The 17992-nt window shown below is 45.5% G+C and overlaps 1 protein-coding gene across 3 annotated transcripts in view; it reads right to left on the bottom strand.

Moving 5' to 3' along the window:
- PRKCZ (protein kinase C zeta) overlaps positions 1–17992 on the bottom strand; it is a 368822-nt gene that overhangs the window by 26885 nt on the left and 323945 nt on the right. For all 3 annotated transcript variants that reach the window (XM_068240660.1, XM_068240663.1, XM_068240662.1), the window contains 3 exons: positions 16250–16369; positions 14579–14658; positions 5510–5599 (listed from right to left, as the gene is read on the bottom strand). In XM_068240660.1, coding sequence (XP_068096761.1) covers positions 5510–5599; positions 14579–14658; positions 16250–16369 — 290 coding nt within the window. The remainder of the gene's footprint in view (positions 1–5509; positions 5600–14578; positions 14659–16249; positions 16370–17992) is intronic.

The raw sequence follows: 17992 nt of genomic DNA, 5'->3' as shown, positions 1-17992 counted from the left end.
CGCTGTTATCTGTGTAACTCCAGCTTGTTCAGCTATATAGGTCTGTGATTAACCGGGACTCATCGTTTTAATACCAGCATACCACCATAATTGACATCAGCATTAATCCGGAGTATGTGGTACCGGAGCATTAATCCGGAGTATGTGGTACCAGTACCAGTGTGGGTGAGATTGGGTGACGTGTGCTGGGTCATGTGTGAGGAGCGCTCCACAGGTTGTTTTTAAGTGGTTTTCAAGTGGTTTTATGGTGTTAGGATAACTTTTTGCATTGGATTTTATTACTGAATAAAGGCTAAACTAATTGGGTAACCCTTGAGCAATTGCTTTATTTTTGTTTAATATACACCTCAAATGCTCACTCTAACCTGAATAATCACAAATACCTTCTGTTTTAAGGAGGCAAATTTCTGTTTTTCAGAATGGTTGGGGGAGGAAAGGTCTTTTTTCCCTCAAAGAGGTCATGTTGGACAGGATACAAGGCAAAAAAAGAGGACTTCCAAAGTTAGTGGAGAGACATGAATATCAAACATAGAAAACAGAGGCAGAGCAAGGCTGATGATATAAATAGAGGCTGGCAGGCTCATGGTGATCTACATATATGAAGAATTTAAACTAACTTAAAGTACACATCAGAGGGATATGGAGGCTGCCATATTTATTTCCATTTAAACAATACCCGTTTCCTTCCAGCACTACTGATCTCTTTGGTAACTTACTAGTAAAGCTGTTGCCTTTAATGTGGGATTTGAGCCTATGACCAAGGATCAGGGTTCAAATTCAGGCACAAACCATTATGTAGAACAGTAAGGAGTTTTCAGGCAAGGTCGCATGTGGAGCGTTTTCTAAGTGGCTGCAGCAATATGAAGCAATATAAATGTTACGTCTTATTTTTGGCTGCAATAATGTCTGAATCTCACACACCTGAAAAAGCATACAGTTAATCTAGTCATACTTCAATCAGAGCACCTGCTCTGCATGCTTGTTCAGAGTGTACGATTAGAATATTAGAAACAAAGGCTCAGCAGGACAAGCCAGAGAATATGCATTGTTTAAAAGTAAATAAACATGGCAGCCTCCATAGTCCTCTCAGTTCAGGTGTGCTTTAAAGCCAATGGGTACCGCTATATAAAAAAAAAAAAGTCAGATACTCACCTAAGGAGAGGGAAGGCTCGGTCCTAATGAGCCTTCCCTCTCCTCTCCCGGTGCCCTCGGTGCTGCGCTGGCTCCCCCGTTCGCGTCCGCCGCCGCAGGGACTTCGGAGGTCTTCGGGAGCACTCGGGCTTCCGAAGACAGGCCGCTCCATACTACGTACGTGCGAGAGAGTCATAGAGGGCGCTCGCGCATGCGTAGTATGGAGCGTCCCCGTCCTCGGGAGCCCGAGTGCTCCCGAAGGCTTCCGAAAGCTCCCTTCGGCATGCGGAAGTGGCAGTATTTGACCAAACTGGTCGAATACTGCCACGGGGGATCCTGCGCGGGACCGGGCACCGGGAGAGGAGAGGGAAGGCTCATTAGGACCGAGCCATCCCTCTCCTTAGGTGAGCATCTGACTTTTTATTTTTTGAAACGGTAAACATTCACTTTAAAGGAACAGTGAAGGTTGGAGAAAAAGCCGGAAGCAGACCTGAAAGAGATAGGATGGATGGAGAAAGGATGCTACTTGGGTTTGGACGAAGACAACATCAGAGTAAAGTAAATAACGATTCTTGTGTAAACACTGATGCAAAATACAATCCAACTTAAAGTGGACCTCCGGTGTAAAAATGAAACCCCCAGTATCAGCACAAGCAGCAGAAAAAATGTACCACTGACCACTTGTGCTATATCCAGATTTTGTTGGTTAGCCACATTTAAAGTGTACCTGAGATAAATCAAAAGGAAAAATTCACACATACCCAGGGCCAGTTCTAAACTAACATTTTTAGTGAACAATCATATTTTCGATCTGATAAGATTGCAATTAGTTAGAATGTTGGGAATAGTTTATACACTTTAAAGCTATGGAATGATAAAATATTAACTTTTCTTTTGATCTCAATGATATGACTGAAAATACGATCGTGCACTAAACATATCACCGTTAAAGGGCCCTTTAGACAATAAGCAGACAAAACAACTATGGTACCAATGCAAATGAAGTAGTCTGAACTGGTGAGCAACATTGGCGTAATTTGTATCGGATAACAAGAACTGCGAAATTATGGCAGATGTGGGCATGAGCATGTAGAATTTCACCTTGAAGGAAATGTTAAGTGTTGTGGAGAAGTTTAACTTACCTGGGGTTTCCTCCAGCCCACTGTAGTCCTTTAGATCCTTTGCTGGCCTTCTGGTCCTTTCAGTTGTGCCACTGTTACCCCAAGTGCTGTCCCGGCTGCGTGCACCTTCTCGATCGTGCTCCAATGCCTGGATCGGTTCTGCGCATGTGCAGTTTGTAAACCTTGCAATTGAGCATATACAGAATGCTCCCAGCCATGGGAGTACGATCAAAGAGGCGTGTAGCCTGGGCTGCGCATGTGCAGTAATCCGTGACTGGCTGGTGCTGACAGCAGTACAACAGAGCTGACCAGGAGGAGGGCCAGGGAAGTAAAGGACTGCCCCAGGTAAGAAACTGAAGGTCTCCGTGTCCCGCAAGATTTACAAGATTTCCATTATAGACCCATTTCAATTCAGTTATGAGTATTTATATACTGAATGTCATTATATATATAATGAATGTCATTTAAAATGAATCACACAGTAAAAAAAGGTTTTGTCATATGTAGGTGAATGATAGGACCAGTTTACGGTGACTCCACAGTGTGTGCCAACACAGGTCATACTCCAGATCAGATTGTACTGAGAAGCCCTGTAATGTGCTGCCAGCTGCAAAGCAGATCTCAGCAAATCAATGTACCGTACCAAAGTTCAGTACTCAATCATAGTAAACACAGTAACTTACTGCAAGACCTTCATGCCTTGTGTACTACTGCATCACCCCACATCCCAGCATCAGCAATACACACGCCCAACAACCCAAAACATTTTAAACCACATACTTGTATCAAACAAAGTGCCTAAGGCTCCCTGCACACCGCATGCGATTCCGATTTTTAATCGGTTTTTACATCCGATTCCGATTTTTAATCGTTACTGCATGCTGCGTTGTTTCCTCTTTTTTTTCTGTTGATTGAATTCAGGGAAAATCGGAATTGCAAATCGGAATCGGAAACTGAATTAGAATTGCAAAACCGTTTTGCAGTGTGCAGGGAGCCTCAGAAGGGGGTGGAGGTTGAAGACATGCACATGCACACTTGTAGGCATCTGGTATATCATCACTGCTTACATATTCCGTGGTGCTTTACAGGGTATACAGTAATGTCACCTCAGAGGGGCTTATAATCTAATCCCTACCATAGTCATAGGTCTATCAGATTCTAAGGACAATTTTAGGGGGAAGACCATTTATTTATGTGTATGTTTTTGGGACGTGGAAGGAAACACATTTGATGCATTCCTTTACCTTTCAAAGCAAAAGTATCACTGGAGGCTTACTTGTCATTGAGATGCAAATCATTCAGAGTTGATGCAGGATTTTGGAAATTTTGCATGCAAATGTATTCAGCCTAAAATGATCCAATCAAATCCCATGTCAGCAAGTTTAGGTTTATACAGTTTAAAAATAAACCAATCGAATTCGATTTTAACAGGAATCGATTGGTGCATTTTCAAACTGCATATATTTGCATACAATATGTGCATACTTCTGCATCAACTCAGGACCATTTGCATCTTGTTGTCCCTACTCATCACTTGAAGACCTAGTTACCTTTAAAAAAACGAACAAACCAACAACAACAAAAAACACCTCAGAATAAGCAGCTTGCATTTTGTGTCTTGTCACTTTCACCATATTGAAGACATCTATCACGTCAGACCAGGAAAAGACGCAGACTCAGTTGTGATCTCCATATACTCTATCCAAAACGGAATGGAGCCTTGTACTAGACCAATAAAGCCAGAAGAACTACAATACAAAATTATATTTCTTTCCACTAAGCATGACTATCTGGTCTCAGAATCCAGGGGGAACATTACCCTCAAAAGTCTCCTCTGAATACTGAACACCGCATGCAAGCATTCTGATAAGATGCCGGTGATGAGACACTAATCATATAAAGCATTCAAGTCCCACAGGCCAGTCATTTTTCTTTTACTAGAAAAAACAATTTGGCACAAAAATGGTCTATATAATCGTTCTTTAGTTACTGATGGATAAACATCTGGTGCACTGTACTAAAAAGTGGCAGCCACTTCACTGTTGCAGACAATGCAAGTAATAAAAATTACTAAATGAAATAAAAGAAAGTACATATACAATTCTAATCCTACTTAGAACTAGTCTGTGTTTCTTTTTTTCCCCAATCCAAGGCACCAAGGGTAGAGACCCACTGATGAGCGCTTTTTGATCATTTTTCGTTTTTACAAACACGCACCTATTGACTTCCATTAAAATCGCCAGAATTTTTGAAAAATCGCAATCATGACAATTTTGCCCTGATTTTATTGCAAGCCAATGGGAGCATGTTGTGTCTCTGCCCTAAATGACCGAAGCAGGTTGTTTTGGTGCACAGTGCTCAGCATCACACACCGAAGCTTTCAAATGTAAAAGTAGGTAACACTGTGTGACATGGTGTTAGATGGCTGAACAAGCCCACAGAATCATATAAATATATATGTCTCTGCCAGTTACATTCACTTTTGTACGGTTCTGATCCAGTTCTGTATAATGCCTGATGAAGAAATTTAACGTTTCAAAAGTTTGCAATAAACCGTGTACAGTTAGTCATTGAAGCTATTGCCAAGTGGAAGACTTTTAGAAATAACTGTCAACATGCCCATTCATTACATTTTCTCGTTACTAAATATTTCATGGTCAACTACTGTAGATATTGTAACAAAGTGGAAGCAGATGGGAACAGCAACTTAGCCACGATGTAGTAGGCCGCGTCAAATCACAAAGTGGGGTCAGCACATACTGAGGCACACATTACACAGGAAATTGACAACTTTCTGCAGTCAATAGCTACAGACTTCCAAACTTTGTGTGGCCCTCAGATTACATCAAAAACTCTGTGTAGAGAGCTTTATAAAATGGGTTTCAATTGCCAAGTGTAATGCAAAGATCTGTAAAGCACAAGGCTGCTTCTCTGGATGCCAATCTGAAGGACGTGTTTGGGTTTGATGGATGCCAGGAGAACGGAACTTGCCTGCCTACATTGTGCTAAGTGTAAAGTTTGTTAAACATTACAACTAAGGATCATGGGAAGTGTAGTCTTGTGCCATGATCCCTGCTGCTAGTATAGTACAATAGGACTAGGATGATGGTGTCAGCAGGATAATAAAATCTATTGTTAAGTATGTGCAAGCTTTATTTTTTCAAAGTTTTAAAGCAAAGCTAATCAGAGGAGACCTAGAAATATGGGAGCCCAGAGCCCCATTTTGATAAGTATCCACAAGTTAGTTCCTCACTTACCAAATCCCAGTCTATGCTGCGAAAGAAGGTATGAGATTTAATATCCGTGAATCCAGTCTGAGGTTGGCATCCCAGTCTATCTTTTGGATCCTTTAAAGAAAGAGTCAGAGTTAGAATTCTACCAAACCCAGATACACAAATAAGCTGGAAAAACGCCCAGAAGAAAATACACCGTGAAAAATGACAGTACTTCTCTCAACTTTAGTTAAGTTGGTGAAGAGCAAAAGGTGAGATGTCAGATGTTTTCATTTGTCCAAAAAAAAATGCAATGGCTTGTATAATTACAGGTATGTCCCATTTTACTTTACACAAAATATCATGCAACACATGCAATATATTTGTCACCAGCAGATGGCGATCTGCACTGGAAAAGTAACTAAAGTACTTTCAGAAATGTAGTAAAAGAATGTACCTAAGTTACATTTAGGAGCTGTTTGCAGTCATGTGCATTTATCATTGTGTTCCCTCTCCTTTTACCCTCCTCTTGTAAAGGAGCAGTAAAATATCTGCTATAAGCTTCACTAGGGTATTCCATTTTCACCAACGAATTGCTTTTCTGTACAGATATGGAAACCCTTCCCATATTTATGAAGCAGGGATAAGTACTATTACTGACTTACCTGCTCCGTGTATTAGTATCACCATCCTGAGCCTGGGATACCAATACAAAGAGAATGTCATCTGGTGCTTCTTCCAAGTCGGTTACCACTCTCTGCATCGACTGTCATGGCTGTGTTATCAACCACTTAATGCTGCAATCTTGCTTGCTATATCTCTGCACTGTTGCACTTTCCTATACTGTGATTGTAATAATACTACAATGCACAGAGTATTGCAACACATTCATGTTACAATTGGATACACGATTGGCTATGATATCTGTCTAGGCCTGCTCACCACCTATGCCAATTCTATTGAGATCTATCAAAAAGATTGTTTGAATGTCAATGACACCAGTTTTATAGCAGTTATATATAGTGAATAGGCTGAGCTTGAATCCAGTGAAATGGGCAGCACTAAGCGTGACAGATTCTGATGCACCCCCACCACACGCCCACACTTCCCCTTCATTACACATGCAGTTGTAATATGCAGCACTGCATCCACACCATGCATATTACAAATGCCTTTTAGACAGGGGCGTTTCTAGGGTCCTTGGAGATCGGGGGCACCTGTGGGCACCAGGCGGAGAGTTATACGCGCCGTGGCAAAAATGGGCGTGGCCATGCGGTGAGTGGGCGTGGCCATGGGTGGGGCCAAATGTACATGAACTTAGCAGCGGTGTAAGCTACAGATAACGGGCCTGCCTATCGAAATATTGGATGGAGCCCCCTGTCCTTTATTTGGATAATTTACAATCAGTATAGGCATAGATCAAAGATGTATACGCACATACAATTTTGATTGGTCAATTACTGACCCCCAATTTTACCACTCCCGTGCAGTAAGTGGGCCAACAGACAATGAATTTTATGAACAGAGCTAAAATTGGCTAATCAAAATTGTATGTGTGTACCAGGCTTCACAGCTAATACTGTACACAGAGACGGCCTTACAGTACGCGGGGGCGAGTGTCACATGCGAGGCCTGGGGCCATGTAGGCCATACACCATACCACCACACCCACGGCCTTTTCCACCTGGGGGCAATGGGAAATGGAACGTTTCTTCACACTAGTAAAGAAACGGACCGTTCCACGGGGATGGTGGCATGGGCCGACGTGAATCTAGCGACGGAAGGTTGAGGGGGGAGGGTGCAGCAGCCGGGTGGGTGGGCTAGGAAGGCTTTATACATACCTTATCTTCATAGGCAGCCGGCGGTAGAGGCTTCCGTCGTCTACCGCGTCATGTGACTACATGACGCGTCATGTGACTAGTCAGATGACGCGCTGCGTAGTCACAGCGGAAGAACAGGAAGCCGCTACCGGCAGCTGCCTATGAAGATAAGGTATGTATTGCCGAGTGAAAACTGAATCGATCAATCATTGATCAGATCAGTTTTCACTAATGTGAACAGGGCCACGGACGAGCCATCCGGATCCGGTGAAGCTTACACCGGATCCGCTTGACTCAAAACGCAGATGTGAACCGGGCCTAATGCAGTGTGCCTTATTATTGTTTAAAAAATTGTTTAAAGGCCACTAAGCCAACCAGTATAGGAACAATTACAATATGTAATGTAATCAAAGAGCCAATGGTAGTACCCATCCCCAGCTCCCCAGCCAGCCTAGCACCCATCCCCAGCCAGCCTAGCACCCATCCCCAGCCAGCATAGCACCCATCCCCAACTCCTCAACCAGCCTTGTACACATTCCCAGCTCCTCAGCAAGCTTAGAACCCATTCCTTGCTCCCCAGCCAGCCTATCACCAATCCCCAGCTCTCCAAGGCAGGCTAGCACCCATCCCCATCTCCCCAGCCAGCCTAGTACCCATCCCCATCTCCCCAGCCAGCCTAGTACCCATCCCCATCTCCCCAGCCAGCCTAGTACCCATCCCCATCTCCCCAGCCAGCCTAGTACCCATCCCCATCTCCCCAGCCAGTCTAGTACCCAACCTCAGCTCCCTAGCCAGCCTAGCACCCATCCCCAGCCAGCCTAGCACCCATCCCCAGCCAGCCTAGCACCCATCCCCAGCCAGCCTAGCACCCATCCCCAGCCAGGCTAGCACCCATCCCCAGCCAGGCTAGCACCCATCCCCAGCCAGCCTAGCACCCATCCCCAGCTCCCCAGCCAGCCTAGCACCCATCCCCACCTAGCTTAGAATTCATTCCTTGCTCCCCAGCCAGCCTAGCACCAATCTCCAACTTTCCAGCTCTAACACCCATCCCCAGCCAGACTGGGACCTGGGTACGCACCCCAAGCTCTCCAGCCAGTCTCTACCTATCCCTAGTTCCCAATCAAACCTAGCACCAATCCCCAGCCAGTCTGGGAGCTCAAGCCTGAGCCCCCTCCGGCTCTAGTGTATGCTTGATTGACCTAAATGCCCCTGGGCCCCTTGGGCTGAGGCTCTTGCATGTTACCGTAATCTGACATTTGGCAAGCTTCATGTCAGTGCAGAAATTCATTACAAAAATGCAAACGGCATAGTACAGTAAAGTATGCTGAAAACAAAAATCTGAGCAATAAAAGGGAGGTTGGTGCAAAATATAAGGTGCGTACAACAAAATAGGAAGATCTGTGTATTTGTTAATCACACACTGCTCAGAACACAAACAGCTAGACTTCTGTAGACCTTTCCTTCACCACCTACAAAATGAGTATGGCATGGTGGGCATGACTGCGGGGCCCCCTTCAGGTGCGGGGCCTGGGGCGATCCGCCCCCAATTGCCCCCCCCAAAGGCCGCCTCTGACTGTACATACTGAAAGTAGCAGGGATCAGCATACAATATAGCTGGTTTACAATCAGTAAAGGCACAGAGTAACACCTTACACTGTACACACTGGAGGTAAATCAGCACACAGTGCAGCAACTAGAGAACAGCGTATACTGTACATACTGTAGGCAGCAGAATTCAGCACACTGCAGCTAGCGTGCCAAAAATATGAGGATCACGTTGTGCGGCGTGCTTATCGTGCCGCACCGAAAAATGGGTGGGCCATGGACCAGAATATAGGTGTGGTAACGGCCGGGTGGAAACAAATTTACATGAACCTAGCAATGGTGGGACATTAGATTATGACAGTGGTGGCGGACCTTTTGGAGGCCGAGTGCCCAAACTGCAACCCAAAAGTCACTTATCTATCGCAAAGTGGCAACCGCAATTTAAACTAAATACTGTACAAACGTTTTAACTCATACATGAACATTATGGAAAATCCAAGTTGAAAATAAACTGTGAAGATAAACAATTTCATCCATTCTACTCCTGAAAAATGTATTCAATTTTTTAGAACCTCCCAGTTTTATTTTCTGTTTTAAAAAGCTAAAAAAGTAGGTTTAATGCTATTGCCTCATATGATAAGGATTCAGCTTTTCCCATAGTCTCGCAGTTAGCAATCATGTGATCCCCAACAAAACAAATTCAGCAATCATGAGGCCCCCAACAAATCATGAGGCCCCCAACAAAACAAATTCAGCAATCATGAGGCCTCCAACAAATCATGAGGCCCCCAACAAGAAATTCAGCAATCTTGAGGCCCCCAACAAATCATAAGGCTCCCAACAAGACAAATTCAGCAGTCATGAGGCACATAAATAGACAGCATTTCACATAAATAGGCAGAATCCCCCCTTAATATGGTAGCCCCCATGTTAGGTAGTGAGTGACAGGGACCCCCAGGTTAGCTAGTGAGTGACAGGCGCCTCCAGTTAGGTAGTGAGTGACAGGGACCCCGATAGTGAGTGACAGGGAGCCCCTTTAGGTAGTGAGTGAGTGCCAGGGAGCCCCTTCAGGTAGTAAGTGAGTGCCAGGGAGCCCCTTTAGGGAGTGAGTGAGTGCCAGGGAGCCTCTTTAGGGAGTGAGTGCCAGGGAGCCCCTTTAGGGAGTGAGTGCCAGGGAGCCCCTTTAGGGAGTGAGTGAGTGCCAGGGAGCCCCTTTAGGGAGTGAGTGAGTGCCAGGGAGCCCCTTTAGGGAGTGAGTGAGTGCCAGGGAGCCCCTTTAGGGAGTGAGTGAGTGCCAGGGAGCCCCTTCAGGTAGTGAGTGAGTGCCAGGGAGCCCCTTTAGGGAGTGTGTGTGTGCCAGGGAGCCCCTTTAGGGAGTGAGTGAGTGCCAGGGGGAGCCCCTTTAGGGAGTGAGTGAGTGCCAGGGAGCCCCTTTAGGGAGTGAGTGAGTGCCAGGGGGAGCCCCTTTAGGGAGTGAGTGCCAGGGGGAGCCCCTTTAGGGAGTGAGTGAGTGCCAGGGAGCCCCTTTAGGGAGTGAGAGTGCCAGGGAGCCCCTTTAGGGAGTGAGTGCCAGGGGGGGCCCCTTTAGGGAGTGAGTGCCAGGGGGGGCCCCTTTAGGGAGTGAGTGCCAGGGGGAGCCCCTTTAGGGAGTGAGTGCCAGGGGGAGCCCCTTTAGGGAGTGAGTGCCAGGGGGAGCCCCTTTAGGGAGTGAGTGAGTGCCAGGGGGAGCCCCTTTAGGGAGTGAGTGCCAGGGGGAGCCCCTTTAGGGAGTGAGTGAGTGCCAGGGGGAGCCCCTTTAGTGAGTGAGTGCCAGGGGAGCCCCTTTAGTGAGTGAGTGCCAGGGAGCCCCTTTAGGGAGTGAGTGCCAGGGAGCCCCTTTAGGGAGTGAGTGCCAGGGAGCCCCTTTAGGGAGTGAGTGAGTGCCAGGGAGCCCCTTTAGGGAGTGAGTGCCAGGGGGAGCCCCTTTAGGGAGTGAGTGAGTGCCAGGGGGAGCCCCTTTAGGGAGTGAGTGAGTGCCAGGGGGAGCCCCTTTAGGGAGTGAATGCCAGGGAGCCCCTTTAGGGAGTGAGTGAGTGAGTGCCAGGGAGCCCCTTTAGGGAGTGAGTGAGTGCCAGGGGAGCCGCTTTAGGGAGTGAGTGAGTGCCAGGGAGCCCCTTTAGGGAGTGAGTGCCAGGGAGCCCCTTTAGGGAGTGAGTGCCAGGGAGCCCCTTTAGGGAGTGAGTGCCAGGGAGCCCCTTTAGGGAGTGAGTGCCAGGGAGCCCCTTTAGGGAGTGAGTGAGTGCCAGGGAGCCCCTTTAGGGAGTGAGTGAGTGCCAGGGGAGCCCCTTTAGGGAGTGAGTGCCAGGGAGCCCCTTTAGGGAGTGAGTGCCAGGGGGAGCCCCTTTAGGGAGTGAGTGCCAGGGAGCCCCTTTAGGGAGTGAGTGCCAGGGGGAGCCCCTTTAGGGAGTGAGTGCCAGGGAGCCCCTTTAGGGAGTGAGTGAGTGCCAGGGAGCCCCTTTAGGGAGTGAGTGAGTGCCAGGGAGCCCCTTTAGGGAGTGAGTGCCAGGGAGCCCCTTTAGGGAGTGAGTGCCAGAGAACCCCTTTAGGGAGTGAGTGAGTGCCAGGGAGCCCCTTTAGGGAGTGAGTGAGTGCCAGGGAGCCCCTTTAGGGAGTGAGTGAGTGCCAGGGAGGCGCCGCCGCCGCTCCCCCCACCCCCCTTACCTTGTAGCAGACCTCAGGATCAGCGGCGACCCGACCAGTAAGAGCGGGCGCTGGACGCACCCGCTCGATATGCGGAAGTGATGTCACTTCCGCATATCAGTGCGGGCGCTGGGTCCTAGCGCCCGCACGATTGGTCGCCGGCTCGCCGCCTGATCCTGAGGTCTGAGTGACGCGGCGGCGGCTGGAGGGAGCCGCTGCCAGAGGGGGCCGGGCGGAGATCCGTGGCACCCCAGGATAGATTGGGGGCACGTGCCCCCCCAAAACAGGGCTAGCGACGCCCCTGCTTTTAGATATATACAGTGCATCCGGAAAGTAGTCACAGCACATCACTTTTTCCACAATTTGTTGTGTTACAGCCTTATTCTAAAATGGATTAAAGAGAACCCGAGGCAGGTATTTAAAAATGTGCTTTCTCAATTTTTTTTTATTTAAAATAAATTTGCAATAATTCAAGTAAACTTTTTTTTCGTTGTCATTATGGATGTTGTGTGTAGAATAATCAGGAAAAATGCATTTAAAGAGAACAAGAGGCGGGTATTTGAAATCTTTAGAGACCACAGAGGCATGTCTTATGGATAATGACATGCCTCCGGGTCTCGCTATTGCTGCCTCTAGTCCCCCCCTGGGATCTCCTGTTCCCCCCGGTAAAAAGCGCCCGGCTAGCGACAGTCTCCTTGTCGCTTGCTGTCTATTTACCTTCTTGTAGGTCATTCAATGTGCGCTCCCCCACCTCTGCCCGCCTCCTGTGAGCTTTCTCCATTTGGAAGCTAAGCTGCGACCCAGGAAGTACCTTCCAGGTCGCGGCTTAGCTTCCAATTGGAGAAAGCTCACAGGAGGCGGGCAGAGGTGGGGGAGCGCACATTGAATGACATACAGTAGGTAAACAGAGGGCTAGCGACAAGGAGACTATCGCTAGCCGGGCGCTTTTTACAGGGGGGGAACAGGAGACCCCAGGGGAGACTAGAGGCAGCAATAGCAAGACTAAGAGGCATGTCATTATGCACAAGACATGCCTCTGTGGTCTTTTAAGATTTCAAATACCCACCTCGTGTTCTCTTTAAATGCACTTTTCCTGATAATTCTACACACAACATCCATAACGACAACGTGAAAAAAGTTTACTTGAATTATTGCAAATTTATTTTAAATAAAAAAAATTGATAAAGCACATGCACATAAGTATTCATAATCTTTGCCATGAAGCTCAAAATTGAGCTCGGTTGCATCCTGTTTCCCATGATCATCCTTGAGATGTTTCTGAAGCTTAATTGGAGTCCACCTGTGGTAAATTCAGTTGGATTGGACATGATTTAGAAAGGCACATGACTATATAAACTCCCACACAGTTGACAGTTCATGTCAGCGCACAAACCAAGCATGAAGCATGAAGTCAGAGGGATTGTCTGTAGACCTCCAAGACAGGATTGTCTCGAGGCACAAATCTGGGGAAGGTTACAGAAACATATCTGCTGTTTTCAAGAAAAGAAAATGGGACACTTAAACCACGCCCCTTCCACGCCCCCGTCACACATACCATAAAGATTTCATAAGCCAAAAAATGATTTTAAACGTCAGCCGCGCAATGTGAAATGCTGGCCGCGTAATTCCTGCCTCTGGATGGGACCCCCCAGGCCATTGCCCCCTTCGGATTTGCTACCGGAGTGTGCGCAGCGGAGCGGGCAGTTATCTCTTACCCTCCATTAACGTGTATCACACCGGCTATACTCTCGGCTTCCTACTTCCTGTGACGTCACAGGAAGTAGGAAGCAGAAAGGAGCCGGTGCGATACACATTAATGGGGGGGTAAGAGATAACTGCCCCCTCCGCTGCGCACACTCTGGTAGCAAATCCGAAGGGGGCAATGGCCTGGGGGGTCCCATCCAGAGGCAGGAATTACGCGGCCAGCATTTCGCATTGCGCGGCTGCCGTATAAAATCATTTTTTTGCCCCTGCTCTGCCCACTGCCCAGCCACCGGGATATAAGGCCCCTCCCCAGCGGGATAGCGGGAGAGCCCCCCAAACCGGGACTGTCCCGGGAAATCCGGGACGGTTGGGGGGCATGCAACCATCTCTGCAGCAATCCACCACTCAGGCACTCCTTAGTAAAAGGCACATGGCAGTCAGCTTGAAGTTTGCCAAAAGGCACTTAAAGAACTCTTAGACAAGGAGACACAAAATTCTCTGGTCTGATGAGACAAAGATTGAACTCTTTGGTGTGAATGTTTGGAGGAAACCAGGTACCACTCATTACCAGGCCAATACCATCCATACAGTGAACGATGGAGGTGGCAGCATCATGCTGTGGGGAGACTAGTCAGGATAAAGGGAAAGATGACTGTAGCAATGTACAGAGACAGCCTAGATGAAAACCTGATCCAGAGCGCTCTTGAACTCATACTAGAGGTGACTGACTGTTCATCTTTCTGCAGCCCAATGACCCTAAGAGCATTGCCAAGATACCAAAGGAGTGTCCTTGAGTGGCCCAGCCAGAGCCCAGACTTGAATCTGATTGAACATCTCTGGAAAAATCTTAAATACTAATGTACACATGATCTCAGTTTTTTTTTATTTTTAATAAATAGGCCAAAACCTCAAGTAAACTTTTTCACGTCATTATGTGCTGTAATGTGTAGAATTCTGAGAAAAAATGAATATAATTCTTTTTGGAATAAGGCTTTAACATAAAATGTGGAAAAAGTGATGCACCGTGAACACTTTCCAGATGCACTGTATATCTGTACACACTTCCTCAGATCAAAGCACTATGACGTGAAGAAGGATTGCTGAACTGGGCTGGAGATTCAGGAGGTGAAGTTGAGAAAAATCGTCTTCTTGAAAATAATTAGTTGCTCATCTTAAAGTCACCATATCTGGGAACACACACAGTGGTTTGACACAGGAACATATAAACTACTGTATATACATTGTGTAGCACAAATATGTGAAAGTCTATTTCCTAAAAAGCTAGGGCTGGCAGTATTAGAGGTATGCCAGGACTTTAATGTGCATTGTGTAGCTTGCAAAGATTCAGCAGCAGAGTTCAATTTACCTTATTTAAAAACCCTTTTAATACGTGTGAAGCTTTCACAGACAGGAACCTTGGGATCCTTATTGGCTTCTCTAAGATGACTGGTTACAAAAGAGAGAAATTGAACTTTAGTCAAAAACACATATAGCACAAGAAATAACAATACCAATGTAAAATACTTTTGTGTAACCTGTTTATACAGAAACCCAATACAAGAAATGCCGCGTTGAGGTACACATACACTATTACATTTTTTTACTAGATTAGGCCGTTGGATTTTATTAACATCACCCAATCGACCAAGATCTATGAAAAGCTAGGGCATACGTAATCGATGTGTTTGATTGTTGATTCCCTTAGTATTGCACCGCACCTGGTTGTGATTGTGTTCCATTAGAGAATTAATGGGACATTCCCAACACAGTAATTGAGCTCCAGTGTCTCAGGGTACATACACACATCCAATTTTGATTGGCCAATGATTAACCAATTTTACCACCTCCATGTAGGAGGAGAGCTTACCTACGCAATCTGTTCATAGTATTCAAAATCTGTTGGCCCTCATACTGCAGGGAAGAAGTAAAATTGGCCAATCAAAGTTGGATGTGTGTATACACCCTTAGTTTTGCTCAAAAACAACATACATACACTACATTTTTTGTGAATGAAATTATTTTGTAAAAACACAATCACAAATACAAATAGCTGAATGATCTTATTGCCAATATTTAATACATTGAGATGTAAATTGTTTTAGGAAGTCCTCTATAAACACATTTCAAATTGGAGTCACATGATTCTTATGATATGTACACACTTGCGACTATGGTCTTTTGAAACAGCAGCTAAACGATCGGTCTGCCGACAATCGGGGAAAGAACTTTACCAAACGATCAAGTACAACGACAAATGAACGATATCGGCACGATGAGAAAATCCAACAGGACGGATCATATTGAACAACAATCATTACAAAACTATAGTGTGTGCAGTTCTCTGCCGAGCACGATCGTTACAAGGGCCAATACGCCTGCGTTGGATTGTGCCCAGCTACCATACTTCCTGTCTAGCGCGGCCCATAAAGATTGGTACATTATAAATTTCAAACCAACTTTGTTTTCAAGTTAACTATCATATATTCTTATCTATTGTAACCCCATGTTTTTTTTTTTTTTTTTTTAATTTCATATGAATATGTACACAGCGTTTCTCTCTGATCATTCTTTTCTGCGAGAACGATCTTTGTGTATGTGTATATGTGTATATGTGTATGATGATTGCTGCATCCCATTCGTTCCAATATTGTTCGTCTGGTAACTATCGTTCCTTGTAAACGATAGTTATCGCAAGTGTGTACGTACCATTAGTTTCTCACACAGGGCACATTCTGTACTAGGGGCGGGCAGCTCAATGTGCTGAAAATGCTCAGAAATGTGTTTCCCACACAGAAGGTACATTTCACATATATTTTTCACAAATGCTGGAGGTCTCTGGAAATCCATACAAAATTGATGAAATCCTGTCACACCTCCTACACAAGGCTTATTTAAAATGCTACCTGGAGTTCTGTAATATATTTTTAACAAATAAGCTAGTAGCAATTTAGAGCAGCAGGTTCAGGTTCCCATCTAGGCAGAAAGAATATCTACAGTCACACCAATAGCTTAAAACACTTCAGTTACTTCTATGTACCTTGAAAGAGATAATCTTCAGTGTTCATATCGGGATTGTCTGTAATAATATCAAACGGGGATCTACCGGCCATCATCTCAAACATGAGGACCCCGAGAGCCCACCAGTCCACACTGAAACCTGCCAAACCGAAGTAAGGAACATTAGCCGACAAGCAAGCAGTGATGACTATCTGTAACAATGTAGAAAACACAGTTATCGAGAAAGAGGAAGCTGACAGTACACTCTTGAAAAGTTCTGATAGTTGAAAGTTCTTGAAAAGTTTTAGCAGCCTTTGATATGTAACTGCTCATGCTACAGAGGTAAATAGCAATGGAAACTTGACGTCAGAGGAAAGTGGACTGAGCATTTCTGAGCTCCATTTGATAAAGGTAGTTGCCTGGGTTTTGACATGCATACCAACTTGTGAGAAGTGAGAAAGTATGAGGGGCAAAGGATCAGGACACGTGTTCTAACCTCACTGGCTGCGTGCTTGTTCCAGGCAACATGACTCAAACCACTGAAGGCAAAAGATCAGTATTACAGCCAGTCAAATTCTATTTTTGAAGGAAATTATGGTAGCTTCCATATTCTTCTCACAGTAGGCTTTTTTTAAAGTGCAACTGGTTTAGCAATACACATTAAACAAAACAAAAAAAAAAAAAGAGTTTCAATACGTGGACAGCTGCAGTTTCGGGCAGCCATATTCCACTTTCTAACACTCACTGTTGTGATACAGGCTCTCTGTTTTGCTGGAGAATTAGTCCTAACAGTGTCCTCTTGTGGACTTCCATGTACAAGCCTGCTAACATTTGCAGTCTATGCCCACTTGCAAACTGGGATTTTTGCATAAAAAGTTGCAAACACTATTAATTCTAAGTAAGCATGTGCTTCATTTATGGACATGTTCTGCAGTTATTCCTCCACAGCCAGCAGTTACATTCAGACATTTAGGACAGATCAATTTCCCTGTGAAAACAGGCCCACACAGAGCTAGAGCGAGTGTCTACTAGAAAATATAAGTTTTTAACATCTTTTTCATAGAATGCCAAGATATGCAGCACTGTACAAGAACTGGGAGGCACAGATAAACTTAAATACATAGCACGGCTGACCCAGGAGGAGGCAAAGGTCCTGAAATGCTAACATAAAATCTAGGAGGTGGGGGAATACAGTATACAGTACGTAGTGGGGATGGCTATGTGGCTATTTGGGAACAGGTGATTTTTAAAAAGTGTGTTTTTAGGGTTTGTTTGAATGTGTTAAAGGTATGAGGAAGTGTAAAGGGTGAAATAAGGTAATTTTATAGAGTGGGGGAGCTCTAGAGAAGTATTGGAGCCATGCATAGCTGGAGGTTATGATTGAGATAAGGCAATTGCAATAGTGGAGAAGAAGTTAGAGTTGTGTTTATGCATAACGACAAAAATGTACATGGGACAGGATCAGTGTAAAAGCAAAACATAGTAGCTTAAATTTAAGTCTGAAGCAAAATGGAAGCCAATGTCGAGTTTTGCACAAATAAGCAGCGCATGAGTAGTGAGAAGGCTAGATAAGTCTAGCTGCAGCATTTATGATGGATTGTATGGGCGAGGCTATATGTGCTCTGTTTGACTAAAAGAATTGGAAATGGACAACTTGCCTGAGGGCTATGGCCCACTAGAGAGCTTTTAGCCGCATATCGGAATCATTAGGCTAATGAAAGTTCATGGAGGTGAGCCCACAAGAGCTATTTGCCAAAATCACAATTGCCCTGCATGCAGCATT

Source organism: Hyperolius riggenbachi, chromosome 6 (assembly GCF_040937935.1).
Source record: "Hyperolius riggenbachi isolate aHypRig1 chromosome 6, aHypRig1.pri, whole genome shotgun sequence".
NCBI classification, from domain to species: Eukaryota; Metazoa; Chordata; class Amphibia; order Anura; family Hyperoliidae; genus Hyperolius; species Hyperolius riggenbachi.
This window is presented reverse-complemented; position numbering and strand designations above follow the sequence as displayed.